General features: G+C 34.4%; 3 protein-coding genes across 9 annotated transcripts; all 3 read left to right on the forward strand.

Annotated features, from left to right (window-relative positions):
• The first annotated feature begins 833 nt into the window (after window positions 1–833).
• Window positions 834–4,319, forward strand: LOC100246889 (transcription elongation factor 1 homolog). Of its 5 annotated transcripts, none has more exons than XM_002285227.5 (5): window positions 834–932; window positions 2,013–2,153; window positions 2,690–2,760; window positions 3,759–3,780; window positions 3,876–4,319. In XM_002285227.5, exons 2-5 carry the CDS (start codon window positions 2,041–2,043, stop codon window positions 3,946–3,948), a joined length of 279 nt encoding a protein of 92 aa, XP_002285263.1. In that variant the 5' UTR covers window positions 834–932; window positions 2,013–2,040; the 3' UTR covers window positions 3,949–4,319. The 5 variants fall into 5 exon arrangements, with proteins under 5 accessions (XP_002285263.1, XP_010644157.1, XP_002285261.1 ...); XM_010645855.3 differs by having other exon boundaries at window positions 862–932; window positions 2,010–2,153; XM_002285225.5 differs by having other exon boundaries at window positions 879–1,002.
• Window positions 4,320–4,932: 613 nt separating this feature from the next.
• Window positions 4,933–13,927, forward strand: LOC100246907 (protein SAWADEE HOMEODOMAIN HOMOLOG 2). Of its 3 annotated transcripts, XM_010645857.3 has the most exons (11): window positions 5,072–5,265; window positions 5,337–5,418; window positions 7,469–7,554; window positions 7,645–7,690; window positions 7,773–8,049; window positions 11,199–11,277; window positions 11,413–11,464; window positions 11,883–12,026; window positions 12,121–12,240; window positions 12,991–13,363; window positions 13,578–13,927. In XM_010645857.3, exons 2-11 carry the CDS (start codon window positions 5,365–5,367, stop codon window positions 13,682–13,684), a joined length of 1,338 nt encoding a protein of 445 aa, XP_010644159.1. In that variant the 5' UTR covers window positions 5,072–5,265; window positions 5,337–5,364; the 3' UTR covers window positions 13,685–13,927. The 3 variants fall into 3 exon arrangements, with proteins under 3 accessions (XP_010644158.1, XP_059591372.1, XP_010644159.1); XM_010645856.3 differs by having other exon boundaries at window positions 4,933–5,418; XM_059735389.1 differs by lacking the exons at window positions 5,072–5,265; window positions 13,578–13,927 and adding an exon at window positions 4,933–5,065 and having other exon boundaries at window positions 12,991–13,513.
• A 1,129-nt stretch (window positions 13,928–15,056) lies between these two features.
• LOC100252024 (uncharacterized) lies at window positions 15,057–18,818 on the forward strand. Its single transcript, XM_002285218.5, has 7 exons — window positions 15,057–15,349; window positions 15,884–16,111; window positions 16,403–16,476; window positions 17,597–17,756; window positions 17,907–18,026; window positions 18,137–18,245; window positions 18,410–18,818. The coding sequence occupies exons 1-7, from the start codon at window positions 15,137–15,139 to the stop codon at window positions 18,589–18,591; spliced, it is 1,086 nt and encodes a 361-aa protein (XP_002285254.1). The 5' UTR covers window positions 15,057–15,136; the 3' UTR covers window positions 18,592–18,818.
• Window positions 18,819–19,217: the final 399 nt, after the last annotated feature.

Consider the following 19,217-nt stretch of genomic DNA (forward strand, 5'->3'; position numbering starts at 1 on the left):
TCCATATTGATGTATATCTCTTTGTGACTCTTTATAAAATGAAGATACCTCTAATGAAAATCTATTATTTTCTCTTCCTATATTCTAATTTCTTTGTTTTCTTTTTCTTTCACTTTATAATTTTACAATAATTTTATAATTTTATACTTTGTTAATAATATTTATAATTAAAATATTTAAAATTTATAAATAAAAAAATACCATATCATTTTTTAGATATATAAAAACATTTTCTAAATAAAATGTTATATTTATTTTTTAATTCTTTTCTTTTTAACTAAAATTTTAATTTTTAATATTATTTTTATAAGATGAATAATATAAAAATAAAAAATATATCTTTTATTTCTTAAATTAAGGTATTATATTTTACAAATATATAAAAAGATATTGAAAAAATTATCTTAAATCATGAGATAAAATTTCCTATTCATTGCTCTAAAACCCTAGAGTAACTTAAGACAATAAGAAATAAAAACATTAGAGAAAGTAAATTAAGGTAAGAAAATATCTCAAGTAATTTTTTCAATTGTAATACATACAAAATTTATGATATGATAAAAAATTTTAAAAAGGAAACTCTAATTTTAGGATACCATAAATATTTTAAAATCCAAAAAATAACTCCTATACAAAATAAAAAAAATTAAATTTATTGAAAAATTATTTTTAAAAATGAAGCTATTAAAAAAATTTATTATGTCAAAATTTATAAATATTATAATTATTCAAATGTTTTTTGTTTTTAAAAAAGGATAGATACTCGGGCTAAAAATTAATTTTTTTATTACTACATTAATTAGTTAATTTATTTTTATTATTACATTAAAAATATGGCGGTGTGACCTATTTAATCAACTCCAAATTCTGCCGCCTATGTATGACCACACAAAACACACGAAGAGAGAAGAAAACACACTCCATTTTCTCAGGTTGCTTCCATTCTACAATCCCAATTTCAATCTCTTCATACCCTTCTATCAATTTTTAGCGGAATTGGATGTTAGTTTTCTGACTTAGATATAGATATATCAACATAACTCTCTGTTTCAACTAAGGTTTCTTGCAGTTTGTTTTTAGTTTCTCTTTTGTTGATGGTTTCAATGTGATCATTGTTTATTTTCTTGCTGTTTATGATATTTTGAACTGGGTTTGATTGGTTTGATCATGGGTTTTTTTTGTAATAAAAAGAAAAAGAAATTTAAGTTTGGGTAGTTTGCTGATATGGTTTCTGGGGTTCAGTTTAGTCGAATTCTGGATTTCAGGGTTAGGGTTAGGGTTTGGTTATCTGTTGAGTTTTTATTTTTATTTTTTTATTTTTTGGTTTTTGACTGGGGGCAAACGTGGGTTTTGGTTTTGGCTTTAGGGTTTGATTCTTGTGGTTTTATTGTTTCTTTTGATTCAGAAGTACATGAATTTATTGATCTTCTTGCGGGTTGTTTAAGCTCTTTCATGTTGTTTCCCTCATTGAAGTTATTGTTGTGAGAGTGATCCAGGGTTGCTATTGTTTGGTGCATTCAATATGTTGTAATCTGCCCTAGTTGTACATTTTTCTCAACTTGCTAACTAGGTGGACTGTTTGTTTGTTATTCGACTGTTGATTCGGTTTTTACCGTTGAATTTGTATCGTATAGGTGAGAAGAATAATCTCAAAATCATTTGGCTTGATTATTTTTAAAAAATTGTTTAGTGTAGAACGTTATAATTAGAGGGAGAAGTACTTGCATTGCTTTGATATGAAATAAGCCTATCAAGCACATTTTATTCCCATTAAAAACACTGTCTTTTTATTTCTTAGGATGGCTTTAATATTTGAGGCAGGGGAAAAAAAAAATTACACTGCATAGTCTCTTATTTAAAAATTACAATATATAGTCTCTAATTTATCAGGTTTTATTGTTGTTATTGTTGTGTTTTGCTTAGTAGCTTCATTTGTTTGTCCTCGATATAGAATGGGTTTTTAAAATGAATTGCCTTTTTCACTTGCTTTTGGTTTCAAAATGAATTAGCAGGTTGGGATATTATTGCTGAAGGAAAAAAATGGGGAAACGGAAGTCTAGGGCTAAGCCCCCTCCTAAGAAGCGTATGGACAAGCTCGACACTGTTTTCAGCTGTCCCTTCTGCAATCATGGAACCAGTGTTGAATGTAGAATGTAAGTCTCATTGAGTTTTATTTGTGCCTTGTATCATTACCATTACTTAGGCCAATACCCCATCTGTACATGCTTGATGTCTCTTTCGCACCATGCCTTGGTCTTGACTTCTTGGAATTACTATCATTTGGCATGTTCCTACAAGATGGATTGATTTATTAAGGGTGAACAAGTAATATCATCCAAGTCATTATTTCTCTCTCTTTTGTGTCTATTTTAGTTAGACTCACCTTCTCCCCAAGTCCCCCACTGACATTATTAAATTTATTGAGGACAAAATAGTAGAATCTATACTTTAAAATGATTCCTCTCTACAGCAGTCATGAGTGTGGGATTCATGCCACTGGAGGGTGATGAACCACCTTACCTCCAGTTTTCCCACACTGTTTCATCTCCATTATTGTGTTTCTGGCATCATATATGATATGTCAATCCAATGGGCTGTTGCAATTCGGTCTTTTAAGTTGGGTTTGTGCATAATTGCCACTCCATTTTATTATTCTTTTGGCACTGACTCTCAAGATATCTGGTTTCAGTGACATGAAGAACTTGATTGGTGAGGCTGTGTGCAGAATTTGCCAAGAAAGCTTTAGCATGACTGTCAATGGTATGTTTCAGTTCCTTGCCGATATCTATTCCATGTATCCACAAGCGGGGAAAATACGGGAACGATATCCCATTCCCATCATATCTGCAAAGAAATAAAATGCAATGGCAATATTTACTTTATACATTGTTCAAAATATTGTTCTATATCTCATGATTGACATATTGCTCCATTATTATTGAAGCATGTGTTGAAAGAAGTTTAGGAGAAGTGGTAAATTGGAATATACCTCCTTTATCTTTTATCCAATTATCCCCTAAACAAAAGAAGGATATTACTTCTGAGCTCCAGTTCATTGATGTAGAAACTTCCATCTTAAAATGGAAAACCAACTATAAAATGCTTTCCGCCCTTAGTTGGTTTTACGGTTTGGGATGGCCTATTTAATAATGGGACTCCATCCCAAACTGAAGTAGGTTGTAAATTGAAATTCTTGAAATGCGTACCATAATTTTGTTGATTACCAGATAAAGCTTTTAGCAAGATAATGGTTGAGTCCTGAATCCTGATAGCCTTGCTCTACCACAAAATGCTAGTACCCAAATGATCTGTTGTCTGGATCGAAATGGCATAACAAAATGGAAGATTTCTGTTTCAGAAAGTAAAACATTTTAAGGCAATCATTATAAATTGAGCATGAAGATTATACAATTAGGTTTTTTTTTTTTTTTTTTGAAGTTTGAAATTTCTTGAAGTTGATTATTGCATTTGTTCTAAGAAATTATTTTAAGTAGTTTCTGCTATTCCAAGAGTTGCTCTTTCTCTTTCTCTTTCCCACACACATGCACGAACGAAGGAAATGAAATATTTGTATGCCAAATTATGTGCCAAAACCTCTGGATTCAGAATCCTTCTTACAGAAAACTGTAACCTTAATGAGAAATTCTGAAGGGAATTGATTCTGTTTGGTGTAATTTTTTACTTGCTAATGTTTTGATGATTGTTTGGAGTTTACATATGAGACACACTGATCTTTCTGTTTCTCTTTGTGTTTGCAGCTTTATCTGAACCCATCGACGTGTAAGTCAAAAACCCATATAAATCCAATTCATACTTACATAATATATTTTTCTCTATCTGAGTCCCTTGTCCAACTAAAAATCCCATCTTTGCAGATATTCTGAATGGATAGATGAATGCGAAAGGGTGAACACCCTTGATGAAGATGCTGCTAAAGATGAAGATTAGATGTAGGTGGAAGGATCTCCCTTCTGTACATCGACATAGGCAATCAGTAGTTTATAGCTTAGTCTGGGGTGTTCTGAGGATCTGCTCTTGGTATGATGGTTGATAAAACTTGGTGATGCTTATGTTGTAGCTTGAATAAACATAATCCTTCTACATTTCCTTTAAATTAATGTAGATCTGTATTAATTTTCCATCTTTTTAGCCTTTATAGGTCAGAGATGTTGGGAAGAACTAAAACAGCTTATGATTTGGCTTCTGATTAGGCCAAATTGGGTGGAAAATAGTTTATAGTTTCCTATTTATGTCTAATAGGATCTGGTCACCTGGATGTTGGATCAAATATATAGTAAAATGTTGTGTAATTTGGGTTATATTTTGGGAGAATTCAATTCAGATATTTGCAAAATGGACATGGGATGAAAACATTTGCTCTTCAAGGTTACCTTTTTCATTCACATGGAATGGCAAATGCGACCATTTTACACATGTAGTGTTCTCTTTCATATTCTCTCATTTCTTTCTTTCTTTCTTTTTTATTTTACCTTGAAAAAAGAATATCTCTCTCTCTCTCTCTCTCATGTTCTGTTTTTACTTTTTTTTGCTTTGGTAACAAAATATTTCTAAACAGTGCCCATACTAGTGCACCAAAAATGATAATTTGAGATCAAATGTTAATAAATTAGGTTTTGAAGGAAAGATTTATTTCCATTTTGCATTGGGGGAGTGTTTGATATGTGAGAATAGAAATAAAAAATTTTCAAAAAAAATAATTTTTTTATACTTAATTTCAGACTAAGAATGCAATTCAAATGAGAAATCTCATTTTCATTCACAACAAAATAATTAAAGAAATTTTTTGTATTATATAAAAAAATTTATATTTTTTTAAAAAAATCGATTTTAAAACTTTCATAAATACCAAATTTATATAAAGAAAATAATATCATAAATAAAAATATAAAAGCCTTTTTAGGTTTTCACCTTCCCGGGCTGGCGGGCACTCTAAATAATATCGTACTTGGATCAAAATTCAATGTCTTGAGAAAATTTAGATTGGATCAGGCTTAAAAATTTATTTCGAATTTCTCAAATTAATACTCGTAATCCGAACTCCGAGGTAAAACCCAGGAAAAAGAGAGAGCGAGGGAGAGAAAATCTGATTAATTTACTGTTTTCTAAAGTAAAATATTAAGGGTCGCCTACAATTTCTTTGAATACAAACGGCAACCCTTCACCGATCCTCTTACATGGTTTTATTTGTATTGATTCTTGGATATTGACTAAAATCATCGCCGGGACCGAATACGAAGAAAATACGTTGAGAATCTGACCTGACATTTCCATCCCACTTCTTTCTCTACATATATTCAGGTTTTTCTCGTCGTCAGTTTCAGGAGAGGCTGAGAAGGAGATAGAATGGGAAGACCGCCCAGTAATGGAGGCCCCGCCTTTCGCTTCACACCCAATGAGGTAATCTATCTCCGTATGGGTTTTGGTTTGTATGCGTGCGTTTATATGAATTTTTGTATGCCGTTCACATCGAATTTCGAGTTTGGAGGTGAAGATTTCAAATGGATTGCTTTGTTTATGAATTATGTTGTGTTTGATTTTCTGGGTTTTAGTGTTTCTCCTTTTTGATTCTGGGGTTATCTGATATGGGTTTATGCATATGCGGGTGATTTTTTCTGGATTTTATCACATTGAGTTTCGCATTTAGAGATGGAAATTTTACTGGGTCGACTTTTTTTTATGAATAATCTTGTGTTTGATTTTCTGGCTTAGAGTGTACTTTGTTTTTTTTTTAATATTCTGGGGCCATTCTGACTTGGGGTTTCTGTAGTTCGATTTTCTGGAGGGGTTGTTGTGGGAAACATTTTCATGTCTGTTTCCATTTATTCTCACTTACTTTTTTTTTCTCTGCCTTCTGTTTGCTTGGTGGGAAAACTGAGGAAATGAAATAAAATGAAATTCTTATGTTGTTTTGGATTTTTTATTTATTTGTCATTTTTTAAGTAATTGAGAAACCCACTGCAATTGGACCAAACGGTTGTGTTAAATTCTGTTCAGTGAGAGTTTTTTGTTATCTGGGGTCCAAAAATTCTCATTTCGTCTATCCCTCACATATTCAGGAAACTGAGAAGCTGGCCTCAATTTGATCTAATAGTTGAGTTACTGTTGGGGTCTGTATTTATTTTATGTTCTGAGTTCTAATGATGTTCAGAAATTTTCTTCTCTGAGTCCATTTAATTTTGTTTCTTTTTCTGGATTGATGCATATACCGCCAGCTGTTGCCTTTTAAGATTACATATTTAGTTCGGTTATAAGATCATTGGACTTGAACCTCCACGCCAATATGAGCTGGTTGGAGTTCAATTGCATGCCACTTGGATTTCTACGTTTATAATTCTTCCTAGTGCATGAATAATAGAAAAGGTTTAGATGTTTATATATTTGCTTTCCCCTCCTTTAAATGCCAAATCTATGTAGTCTGATCTCTGTGTGTGTGTGTATTGATGTTCCTAATGATGAAGGATTTGATACATAATTCTCTGTTCCCTCCTTTAATGGCCAATTGGATGTTGGCAAGAGTGAGTGTGCATGCGAGTATTCCTAAGGATTTGAGACATAAGAAAAGTGTGTGTGCATGTTGAGAATTCCTAGTGGAAAGGGATTCCTTACATAATGAAACAATTTTGGGAGCAGCTTTCTCCTCTGAATGCTAAGTGTATGTTTAAATGTGTGTATGTGTTTTGTGTTATGTGTGCATGGGTGCTTGTGTGTATACTGTGTTATTCATGGATTATTCAATCAATGGATCAGTTTATCACTTACAGCTCCAAATTGCAGTATAAAACAATCTTTTTTTTCCCTTGATCAGAAGAGTATCAAACAATCTTCTGTGTTTGTGTGTGTGCGTGTCTGCCTGTGTTGAGTATTCCTAGTGCAGAAGGATTTGGTGCATGATAAAATAAGTATGGGGGTTTATTTAGACATTCAGCCCTCTGCTCTGAACGTCCAATTTTATGTATTCATATATATATATATATATATATATATATATATATATATATATATATTTATGTATGTATGTATGTATGTATTGTTGTGTGTATGTGTGAGTTATACAAGGTTATCCAATCAAGGGATTATGTCATTGGCTTATTACAGTCCCCGATTGCAATGGCAAACAATTGTCTCCCCCCTTTCTCTCCCTCTCTTCCTTTGATCATATGACACTATTGAACTATCTTAGATGTTAGACGTTCGAAAGTTACATCTGTTGGAGCACTGCATTTGCTTGGATATGTACAGGAGAAGATGACTGATAAAAAGAAAGATAGCGACTCATATTATATAGATTATCTCCATTTATGTTATTGAATTTCATTTTTATGAATATCTTAATCAGTTGCTTGCTGTGATTTTCTGGCATGATGCAATAGAAGTAAAGTTATTAGCTAGTTACATTGGCTACATCATGATTTCTCATGTGTAATGCATTATTTAATTGTTTCTTAAGGTTGCGGAGATGGAAAATATTTTGCAAGAGCACAATAATTCCATGCCGGCACGTGAAATTCTTGTAGCTCTTTCAGAGAAATTCAGGTTTGTGATGAAATTTGTCTTCAGTTAATAAACACTAGAAAAAAAAATGGCATTAAGTTATAACATTGATATGGTTGTCTTGGGTTTTAGTGCTTCAACGGATCGAGCAGGGAGAATTGTTGTTCAAGTGAAGCAAGTATGGTGCTTTCTGTTTTACTGCATTATTATGAGTGATTTAAATTTTCTCCCTATTTTTCTCATTTGATTATTTGTTGCAGGTGTGGAATTGGTTCCAAAATAGACGCTATGCTATTAGGGCAAAATCTACTAAAGCTCCTGGGAAGTTAAGTGTGTCGTCTCTGCCTAAGGATGACTTGACTCAAGTGAAAAATGTGCCTCAAGGTCCTCTACCTGCACAACCTGTTCCGCCTGTACAACCTCTACAGCCTATACAACCTACACAACCTACACAACCTGCACAACCTGCACAACCAGCACAACCAGCACAACCTGCACAACCAGCACAACCTGCACAACCTGCACCATTTGCACCAGGTAAATTCAGTATGCTATATGTTTAAATTTTCAGAACTTCCTTCTACCCTCCCTGTATGTGTGCATTCTCATTTAGTCATATATATGTTTCATCTTATACTGCTTTATATTTAGCCTTGTAGGCTCAATTGATGCTTCTATTTGGGTATTCGATTATCATATGGTAGCTGACCGACTCAATGTCCTTTAAAATGACAAAACTGTCTATGCTCGAGTTAGCTAATTTTCTCAATTTGGTGGCTTAGGAATTATTTGAGTCTCATAAAATTGAGTATTTTGGGGTTAACATTCAGCGGTTTATATGGATATATATATGTTTGTCAGTCTCATACAGTTCTTTATTTTGCCCAATGAATGTCAAAATGTACAAAGTATCATTATTTTCTTATAGCTTCCTTCTCTCTCTTAATTCTTTTCTGTTTCTTTCTTTGCAAGCTCTTATGCAGCTTCTTCCATGCAATCCATGAAAAAAGAGATTGATCTACAATGTAAGATGTTTGTGCTTGGGAAATTTGTAAAAACAGGCAGCAATTCTGTGTATGTCATTGTATTAGTCATGAAATGCAAGTAATCACAAAAATGGACATCCGTACAATTTTTTGCCCTAAATATCCCTAAGAAAGTGGTGAAGGAATTCTTGAGAGAAAAATCCACCATTTGGGAAGAAAATGATACAAGACAAACCAAAGGCTCTCCTTGTGGTTCAGCTCCACCACCAATGACACCATCTCTCCCATCTCCATGTTCACTACCACATCCCCTGCTGCTGGAACTAACCACATTCTCACTGTCTTCTTCTTCATCACTACCATCTTCAGACCGTTCCATCACTGATGTGCTCTATCTCCAAGCATCATTTCCAGCTATGGTGAATATGTAGGGCATCATATATTTTTGACGATTTTATCCTTTAGATGGTCTTCCATATACTGCAATAAAAGATACTCTTCCATATTATAGTTATCAGCTTCACCAGAATTGGTAACTAATTATTGAGTTACTCATCCACATACTACAATTGTTAGATTGTGAAACTTCTTCGTTATTAATAAATTATCAAGTTACTCTTCCACATACTACAATTGTTAGATTGTCAAACTTCTTTGTTATCAATATTCTCTTGGGGAGTTCTTTTTTTGCAAAAAAGAAGTATTTTCCGTAATATGCCCTCTGATCTTCATTGTTTGATACGCCAACTCATCCAGAGAGGGGTTTGGCTTTCTTGGACCTTAATGATAGGTCAGGATGGTTTGGACTACTGTTTGCTTTTCTCTTTTTCATTTTCTTTTTGCTGTTGTGTCTCTGGTTTCTGCCTTTTCTTTCTCTTTTCCCTTGGGTATTGCTGGTATAAGAAATTAAAATTTATTATCATACTGGCTTCACTGCTGAACTGAGCACCATAGTTATAAAGCCTCCTTATCATCCCTACATCTCTGTGGGAACCAATAATAGTCCTTATTATCCTCCATAATTTCCTTATTTCAGGAACTTCCTCTGAGATAGATTTCTTCTAGATATTTGCATAAAAATGAATCTATAGTAAAATATTATCACTTTGTCTACAAATTATTAAGTGGTGGCCTGAACTTTGAGGTGTTTGCTTGGTACTACTGTGCTTCTCAAGATCAGTTGATTTTTCCTTTTTTTTTTTTTTTTTTTTTTTTGAGGCCATTGACTGGCTGCAAGATTCATCGGCCAACTACAAAGCAATGTCCAATTATGCTGTTTGAACAGTGCTCCAAGGATGGCCTTATTTTTCTACTTTCTGAGTTGGATATTTTGCTCTTTTTTGGGTGATTCTCTTGTGACATGGGGTGGTAAATGTTGTATCAATGATCACTGGTAGTGTTGAAGCAGATTAAAAAGCAATCCATATATAGATTTTCTTGATGCTGGTTCCATGAGTATGTTTGTGGTAATTATTAGTCCATTTACATTGCTAGTAGTCCTCCTTATCAAGAAAAAATGTACATTACTAGTAATCTTGTGTTTCATCAAAGAATTAGAAGTAATGGGCCAGGGTGATAAGTACTCAGATGCCATCCTGGCATGTAAAGTATAAAGAAAGTCAAAAGTAAAAATCTTTCTAAAATTACAAGATCCAATAGAAAATGAAAAAAAGTGATAGTAAACTGATCGAATGCTAAACAAACAAGCTATACATCTCCCTCTTTCTCTGAACTCAAGAAGTAAAAATCCTTCCAAAGCTACAAGATCTAACCAAAAACAGAAAAGTGATAATACACTGCACGGATGCTAAACAAAAACAAGCTATACAGTTTAAGGATGCCAGTAAACAACTTTAGAGGGTAATGAATTCCCTGCAAAATACACCAACTGCGTTGCTTCTCGCCTGGCTAATTGATCTGCAACCTGATTTGCTAAACAGGGTGTCCAAGAAGAGCATGCAAAGTCACTAGTGATATATACGATTGGTGTAGCCCACGTCAAACTTCCACATACTTCTTTCCTTCTTAAACTCCAACATCAGAACTGCAGAATCCCTCTCCACATATAGATTGCAGAAACTCAAAATTTGGCCTATTGCAAAGCTTTCAAGAGTACTAAAATCTTCCCCTCAATGGTCAAGCCTTCTCCCACATGTTTGGAAAAGGCTCTCAACTTCCAACCACTATGTTCTGGGTTACTCAAAGATTCCTTCTGGAGTTGGATTCCACTCTTCTTTTATTTATTTATTTATTTTAAATAGGTAAATTTTTGTTCTCATTGGGACTTGAACCCCCACAAACCTGCCTAACCTTCAACAATATCCTCTTGAAGAATCATGGGGCTTGATTTTTATTTGCGTCATGGTCCAGTAAAAGTCAAATTGATCACTAGAATAAGTTTTAAACTACCTGGACATAGAAACAATGAATCAGTTTCTGCATTTTTTTTTATGAGAAATGGTTTATTTGATGAGTTTAAAGTGGTGAATTTGTTTTATTACATTTTGGGAGGATTAAGCTGTGTGCGGTTGCTTTGTCTGAGTAGAGGTGAAAAAAAAAAAAAAGATAATTAGAAATAAAACATACCAAAAATAGTTTTGATGCAAAGCCTGAAACAGTTTTTAGATGAGGCTTATTTTAAATGTCCACTTGTTCTTGCCATCATCCTTCAAATTTGTACTGATTTGATTTTAGTGCCAGTTCCAAATGCAGGAAAGAGTGCTCCTTCAGATTCTTCCCAGATGGAGTTCGAAGCTAAATCTGCAAGGGATGGTGCATGGTCAGTATTTCTAGTTCTTGCTCGTTCAGGTTTAGGAAATTTGGCTGTTAGATGTTTGATATTTGCCCACATTTCTTAGCTTGACTAGTGATAACCTTAGGCAACAAACCTGATTGTTTTGTCTTGCTTTCTCAGGTATGACGTTGCAGCCTTTCTATCTCATAGATATCTTGATACCAGTGATCCGGTAATTCTCAAACTTGTTTCCCCATGCATAGATTAATACGATTTGTTAAAAAGAATCATTTTTGGACCCTTCTACCTATGTTTTATAGGTTTGTTTCCTCTATTATTATTATGAATTAATTCCTTTTGTCTTTTAAAAGTCTCATAAGGTGGCTATAGCTGTACATCAATTGACAACTTACTAGTTAAGATATTGTTGGATCTTTTTCCAATCACCTTTGTGAATCCCTTCAAATGTGGACAATAGCTGCTTTTTCCCCAACATGCATATCATATCTTTTCCTTGAAATATGTCATTGAAATCACATCTCCTTTTCCTTTACAGATTAGCCTATTTTGTTTGGATTACATTTCCTTTACTAGCCTTCGGTTGATGTGATGCCTTCATGTTAATTTTTAAATCTGCCTGCTCATTTTAGGATGTCCTGGTTCGGTTTGCTGGTTTTGGACCAGAAGAAGATGAATGGGTTAATGTTAAGCGGAACGTTAGACAACGCTCTCTCCCATGTGAATCATCAGAATGTGTCGTAGTTATCCCTGGAGATCTCATACTCTGTTTTCAGGTGGGAATTTCTTTGCTAGTGCCACAAAAAGGTCTTTTTCTTTTTGTTCAGATCTTCTTGGGAATTATTTTTAACCAGTTGAATAAAATTACAGGAAGGTAAAGAACAGGCTCTTTACTATGATGCCCATGTCCTTGATGCCCAAAGGAGGAGGCATGATGTGAGAGGTTGTCGTTGTAGGTTTCTGGTGCGCTATGATCATGATCAATCTGAGGTATTACCCCCTTGATGTTGTCCTAGCATGGATTTTTAAAATTCTTTCTTCTTCCTTTCTCTGGTTACGGTTCTTGGTCCATTCAATAGATCTGATATGCTTTATGGCCATAGCAGGTGACTATGGTTACCTTTAACTTCATTAGTTGGGTGGTCACATATCTCAATGATGTCATTCCCATATGCGTATGAGGTGGTTGTTGGTTATAGGAAAATTTGAAACCCTGTAAGAGGTTGTGGTTAGAGTGCCTGTTGTAGGATGCCAATTTTATTAATTGTTTTTCTTCAGAATGTGATATATTTCTTGAAACTCGAAATTACACAGCCGAATTATGTCATTTTTACAGTTTTATTCCTTGCTTCTTTTGTAATAAATGAAACCTTCATGGATGCTCATCTTATCTGCATAATTTTTCATGCACCAGTAATAAGAATATGCATTCTTGTCAGAGACGGTAGCTTGAAATGGATTTTCATCCATGAAATCATTTTTGACATAAAACTGAACACGAACATGTCTTGCAGGTGGTTAGGGTTACACATATTTCTGAGATACCTCCCTAAAGAAAAGTTCTTATTTTTTCATTCAGCATGGTTTTTGTTTTAGGTGCAAAACAATTTCTACCCACTACAGTAAAATGTGCATTGATATGTATTTTGGCATGCCACATTCAATTGAATTTGGGTTTTGTAAGTGTCTATCATGTTTAACAATGTATTTTGTTCTTGAATATATTTTTTTTGCTCTCAGGAAATTGTGCCACTGAGGAAAGTTTGTCGCCGGCCTGAGACTGATTACAGGTTGCAGCAACTTCATGCTTCAAATGAGTCTGGGTCTGTAGACCAGCAGAAACCTGAACCTTCTTATGGAGGCAGCATATCGAGGATCTTTCCTACGCCACCTGAAATGATGCAGAAGCTCCATGTGGCAGTGGACATTGCGGGTGCTGGTTCAGTTGTGAAGCCTCCTTCTGCTGATACTCCTATGCCTGCTGGAACTACAGCTCCAGAACCAAAACCTCTGGAAATCAGCAGCACTGGTAATGGGGGAAACCCTGGCATTCTCTCAGAAAATGCTGTAGTGACAGGCATCAGTTCTGCAAATGCCATTGCTGGAAACCCCGGTGAGAAATCAGTGCAAGGTTAACTGTAGATTTCTCCTCTTTAGCATCCTTCTCTTTTATCTGAACCTCAGTTGAATGTTCCCTTGTTGAGATGATCGGTGTTCTTGAATACAATGGCATTGGCATTAGACATTGGGTATTGATTTTTAAGTCTTCGCTTCTTTTTGTTTGGTTGCTGAGAATTACAATTGCTGCTTTGATCTCTTGTTCTCAGATTCCAAGTCTTCACTTCCTTTTAGCAACTTTCTTGGCAACCAAACAGAGCATCATGCTCCCCCTGATGGCAGCAGTGAAGAAACAGCAGTAGCAAAATTACATTGACTACAAAAAAATGAGTTTAGTGGGAAAAAGAAAAACAATAAAAGAAGCTGATTTTCGTGCTAAAGCTTCAAGCTCAAAGCTCAAGTTGGTTTGTGTGTCATTGTCTGTGGGAGGCTTGGAGCTAGGGTTTACATCAGAATTTGCTCTAAAATTGGAATACACTGGATTTAAGATCTAAAAGCTGGTTTCTAGGCTTTGGATCTTGTTTGTGAGTTATTTGCAAAGAGTGAGAAGCATTTCTTACGACCTGATTGGTAATGATTTTAAGAAGCGTTTTTAATTTAAAATGTTAAAAAAAAAATGAAGTGTTTTAACAAATTTTAAGAAACACTATTACAAATATGAAAATTATTTTATTTTTCAAGTATTAAAAATATTATAAATATTTCTTAAAATTATTGTTAAACACATTTTTAGAATGTGTGTAAGAGTAATTTTGGAAAACATTTTTAGCATTTTTAACATTTGAATAATAAAATTTTTTAAGTATTAAAAACATTAAAAATATTTTCTAGAATTACTGTCAAACAAACTCTGAGGGTTTGTTTGACAGTGATTTTAGAAAGCTTTTCTAATCTTTTTAACACTTGAAAAATTTTAAGTATTAAAAAGATAAAACATTTTTTAAAATCACCATCAAACGCACTTCTTTTAAGTGCTAAAAAATCATTTAAAGTGTTTTATTAAAAAACATTAGATTGGTGATTCTTTTAAAAACACTTTTAAAGAAAATATTTTCACTAAAATTTTTTTAAGTCTGTTTGGTTATAATTTTAGGAAGAGTTTTTAATTTTTTAAAATATTAAAAAAATTATAAATACTTCTTAAAATCATTTTCAAACATACTTTTAAGTGAAAATATTATCGATCATGCTTTTTAATATTCATTTTAAAGCGTTTTCTTGTAAAATTGAAATATTTAACAAATTTTAAAATATTTTAATAATCATTTGAAGTGGTTTTGTAACAATTCTTCCAAAAAAATAAATTTTGAAAAGCTTTACCATTAAAAATATTTTGATCAAAATTATTCCTAATTGGATTGTTGGGAAGATTTGATAGCTTGGCTAAGTTAGTCTAATCCTATAACCCAATCATATAAAATAAAAATTAACCCTTATTATTTGAAAAATTATTAAATATACTTTTATTTTTATCAAAAATGTAAAATTTCATGAATTATATTTTATATTTTCTTTTTAAGACATTTTTTTTTAAAATTCCCTTTGAGAAATATGTTTTAAAATTTAAAATTAAGATTAAATGTTTGCTTAAAATAAAAATAAAATAAATAAATTGGTCCAAAATTCCAAATCCTGTGCGGATATAGGTATGTCCACGTCATCACTTCCTCTCCTATAAAACTAAAGTCACCCATGGAGGCACAAAATAGCAAAATACAGACACTCCCAGTATCTTCTTTGCTTCCTGATTCATCTCTCTGCCGCAACCATGAGGTTTTCGAAGCTCCGCACCTTCCAAATCCCAGGTACGGCGTCGTTTCGATGCAGATTCATCGTCACCACTTGCAGAGCTGTTGTCTTGCCCCGTTTCGGAGGACCGCACGTGCTGGAGCTTCGACCCGATGCCCCTGTTCCGGATCTCAAGCCCACTGAGGTTCTCGTTAGAACTCGCGCCGTATCCATTAATCCGCTTGATACTAGAGTGAGTTGTAATGTTCTCCGTTGGGTGTTTTTTATTGTTTTGTTTTCTTTTTGGCGCGTTTGGTTGTTGAGAAAATGTGGGAAAATGAAATGGCAATTAAATGGTGGGTTGATGCGCAAAGTTTTGGCTCAGATGGTAGCAAGTAAATAGTGGGTTAGTTTTCTTTTCTTTGCTCCAGTTGAAGATAATTAAACATTTAGGATTCAAACTTTTAATTTCTCCTTCTACTACATTTTCCCAGCAACCAAACAGAGTATTGCCATGTGTTACCATATGTTTGTTCTGAATTGGGATTATTTGACGAAATTTTGAATTCTGGGACTTATTTCTTGATCTTGGATTAGAGGGTAAATATGATCTGAGATGTGAGCTAATTTGAGTTGCATGTGGAGGAAAAACAATTATATTAAGACTAATGGAAACCTTTGCATTAGAATGGAGGAGAAACCATTTGCTTAAACCCTTCCCTCATGCACTCTTGCCCTATGCATTAGAATCATAATTTTATTGAGCATCCACATTTTGGTATTTCAGATGCGATCAGGCTATGGTCGTTCCATATTTGGACCACTTTTGCCACTCATATTGGGTCGTGATATTAGTGGTGAAGTTGCAGCCACTGGAGCGTCAGTCCGGTCATTATCTGTTGGACAGGAGGTCTTTGGTGCACTGCATCCCACTGCTGTGAGGGGTACTTATGCTGACTATGCAATTCTTTCAGAAGATGAACTTACTTCAAAGCCAGTATCAATTTCCCATGTGGTATGTACATGTTTCTTGGAGTGTATTGTGACTTATTGAACTGTCCCCAGCCCTCCCTCTTTTTTGTGGTAAATTGTTTCTTAGTTCACACTTTATCATAGTCAGCCTATGAGTGGATTGCTTTATGGCTTGTAGAAAATTTTGCAGCTCCCCCACAAAAGTTTTCATAATATACAAATATCATTAGTTTCCCCTGATGATAATTTTCCTTTTATGTCCTTCAAGTTACTTAAAGAGATGTATATATTTACTAGTTCACATGATTTAAAAAAACTGTGTCTGATAATGTAGGAAGCAAGTGCGATTCCTTTTGCTGCACTGACTGCATGGCGTGCTCTAAAGAGTACTGCTAGAATAGCTGAGGGGTATGTGTATATTGTTGAAAATTTAACTTTCTGTTTGTTAGGACAATTGAATTTTTGTGGACAAGCTATCTTAATGTAGTCTCTGGTTATTCATCAAAAAACAAAAAAAAAATGTAGTCTCTAGTTGCTTTTCCAATAAAAGTTGTATTAATGATAATATTATTCACATGATTGGGTGTCCTATTTCCATCATATTTCTTTTCTAGCATTTTGCACATAACCATTCAGTGCATTCAAATTCTATGGGCAACACAATGGCCGTGATTCCAATTTGGTGAAAGACATATAGGAATAGTCCAATTACACTGGGATGTCTAAATATGTTCTATTCACAGTGAATATGCATGATGCAACTTCATCTCAATTTTAATTATGGTGAACATCCTAATTGTAAGAAATATTCCCATCTGATACTACCCTGGCGAGAGAAAAGTTCTTTGAATTGACGGGTGAAATGCTTTAGGATCATCACTCTTTTGCCCATTCTTCATGTATGCATGCTTAAATTTTGATGGTTTATACACTGTTTTATTTGGAACTTAGAATATGGTGAAAATTATTTAGTTGCATTTTGCAAACAAGGACAGGAGGAAAATATTGCCTTTGATAGAGATTAATGGCAAAAAAGAATTTTGTTTAGCAGTCCATAGTAGTTGGAATAAGCTTTGTTGCATTGAATGTTCAATATAAAACCATTGTGTCTACCAGTTTCCTCCCTTCTGCTTTTTTCCAACTCGTCTTTGCTGAATCAATCATACATGATTTTTCATGTGCAACTTCTTTTTTCTCCATTTTTGGTGATTATGCTAATCAATCTGAAAATATCTTTCTTTATCTTCCTTCTTTTATTTGGAGTTAGCATTCACCATTAACAAAAAGAGCAACCTGCAGGATCTAAATAGTAGTAATGACAGCATTTCATATTTACCTCCTCGGGAATTTCTGCTATTGTGTTTGCATTCTTCATGTGGTTTCTCCATCTCATCTTCAAAATAATTGGCTTGTGCATTAATTTTGTATGAACAGATGGAAAACATGAAATCCAGGTTTAAATATATGGTAATTCTGTCGTAATTTTGATGTTTATTTCGTAGTTGCATCATGAATCTCATTTATGCAGACAAAGGATACTAATTGTGGGTGGAGGAGGAGCAGTAGGCTTTGCTGCAATTCAGCTCTGTGTAGCTACAGGGTGCCATGTTTCTACCACTTGCGGAAGCCAAAGCTTGGCATGGATATTGGCTGCTGGTGCCGAGCAGGCTGTTGACTATACTTCCGAGGTGATGATGATCTCATCTGATTTGTTCACATTGCCCACTGTTTTTATTTGGGTAGCTTTTCCCTGATAATAATTCCACTTCACTCTTTTGGGTGAGAATCGAGAATGGCAATTTTCTCTTTGCTGAGCCTACTTGTTTTTCAATTCACAGGACATTGAATCAGCATTAAAAGGGAACTTCGATGCTGTTTTGGATACAATTGGTGTTCCAGATACAGAAAGAGTAGGAATTAATCTTTTGAAGCGAGGTGGACACTATATGACTTTGCAGGTAGGCAACTTTAGCATGCAGTCAAGAGTCTCTTACATGGATTTTAAGATGCTTTATCCTGAACTCTTACCATATAACCATTTAGAACTTTCCATCTCCTTTTGATGTAGGGAGAGGCAGCATCCCTGAGTGATAGGTATGGACTAGCTGTTGGGCTTCCAGCAGCTACGGCCATGTTACTGAAGAAACAACTGCAATACCGATTTTCCCATGGAATAGGTATAGCTATTTTAACTATCGTATCGTACTTTGGATCTCTAATAGCTATGACTCTAAGGTAGATGGGCTCAAATTAATATCCATTGATCTGCATGAATTTGTTAAATTATGTTAGCATTATGGCTCGCTGAGCTGAGGTCTGGTTTTTTTGGTTGATGGTGTAGAGTATTCTTGGACATACATGAGGGCCGACTCCGAAGGTTTATACGAGATCTGCAAGCTATCTGAAGCTGGGAAGCTTAAAATACCTGTGGAGAAAACATTTCCCATAACACAAGTGAGGGAGGCTCATGAGGCGAAGGACAACCGGCAGATTCCTGGTAAGGTAGTTCTGGAACTTGATTGAAGATGGGAACTCACTGATTGCAAATCGATGCCGTCAGTTACTGGAATCATCAACAAATGACCTTAAAGGCATTCCTTTGAAGTTCTCCCAACTGTTATTTGGAGAGGAGGTGCTTCACATGTTGGTTTCTTTATACAATAAACACAACCATTTTTGTACAGGAAAAAGTAACAGTTGTTCTTTTTTGGGACAGAAGCTTTTAATAATCAATTTTTACAGGGTGTAAATCTTTGATTTTGAACTTCTGTGGATCAATTTCAACCCCACATCAACCTAAAAAACCCCTTGATTGTAGTTGAAGATTTGAATTCAGTAGGCTTTGCAGGCAAAATTGTTAGTAATTGGAGGGGTTTATGCAGTTTGACAACCTTCATTTTATTGGCAATGTGGGATGATGCTCCTTGAAAGGGGCATTTAACCCACCTGCAGGCAAAGCAACACTCAAGTGACACTAGGTCACCCTTTTACCCTACACTAAAATACTACTTAAATACTGGGGAGGCTTAAACTCAAACTCGGAACCTTTGGTTCATTGTCTGAGGGCACAAAGAATACCTAACCCTAGATCTTTCTCAAACACCAAATAAGATAATGATTTTCACCGAGAAGACAGTGCCTCAAGTTGC

This window comes from Vitis vinifera, chromosome 19 (genome assembly GCF_030704535.1).
Source record: "Vitis vinifera cultivar Pinot Noir 40024 chromosome 19, ASM3070453v1".
Classification (NCBI taxonomy): Eukaryota; Viridiplantae; Streptophyta; class Magnoliopsida; order Vitales; family Vitaceae; genus Vitis; species Vitis vinifera.

Bases quoted from the DNA above. Each gene is read 5' to 3' on its own strand.
- LOC100246889 (XM_002285227.5), top strand. From the start codon at position 2,041: ATGGGGAAACGGAAGTCTAGGGCTAAGCCCCCTCCTAAGAAGCGTATG. The intron at 2,761-3,758 runs GTATGTTTCAGT...TTGTGTTTGCAG, and splicing joins CTTTAGCATGACTGTCAATG to CTTTATCTGAACCCATCGAC. The intron at 3,781-3,875 runs GTAAGTCAAAAA...CCATCTTTGCAG, and splicing joins TTATCTGAACCCATCGACGT to ATATTCTGAATGGATAGATG.
- LOC100246907 (XM_010645856.3), top strand. From the start codon at position 5,365: ATGGGAAGACCGCCCAGTAATGGAGGCCCCGCCTTTCGCTTCACACCC. The intron at 11,278-11,412 runs GTCAGTATTTCT...TTGCTTTCTCAG, and splicing joins TCTGCAAGGGATGGTGCATG to GTATGACGTTGCAGCCTTTC. The intron at 11,465-11,882 runs GTAATTCTCAAA...TGCTCATTTTAG, and splicing joins ATCTTGATACCAGTGATCCG to GATGTCCTGGTTCGGTTTGC.
- LOC100252024 (XM_002285218.5), top strand. From the start codon at position 15,137: ATGAGGTTTTCGAAGCTCCGCACCTTCCAAATCCCAGGTACGGCGTCG. The intron at 16,112-16,402 runs GTATGTACATGT...CTGATAATGTAG, and splicing joins CAGTATCAATTTCCCATGTG to GAAGCAAGTGCGATTCCTTT. The intron at 18,246-18,409 runs GTATAGCTATTT...TTGATGGTGTAG, and splicing joins CCGATTTTCCCATGGAATAG to AGTATTCTTGGACATACATG.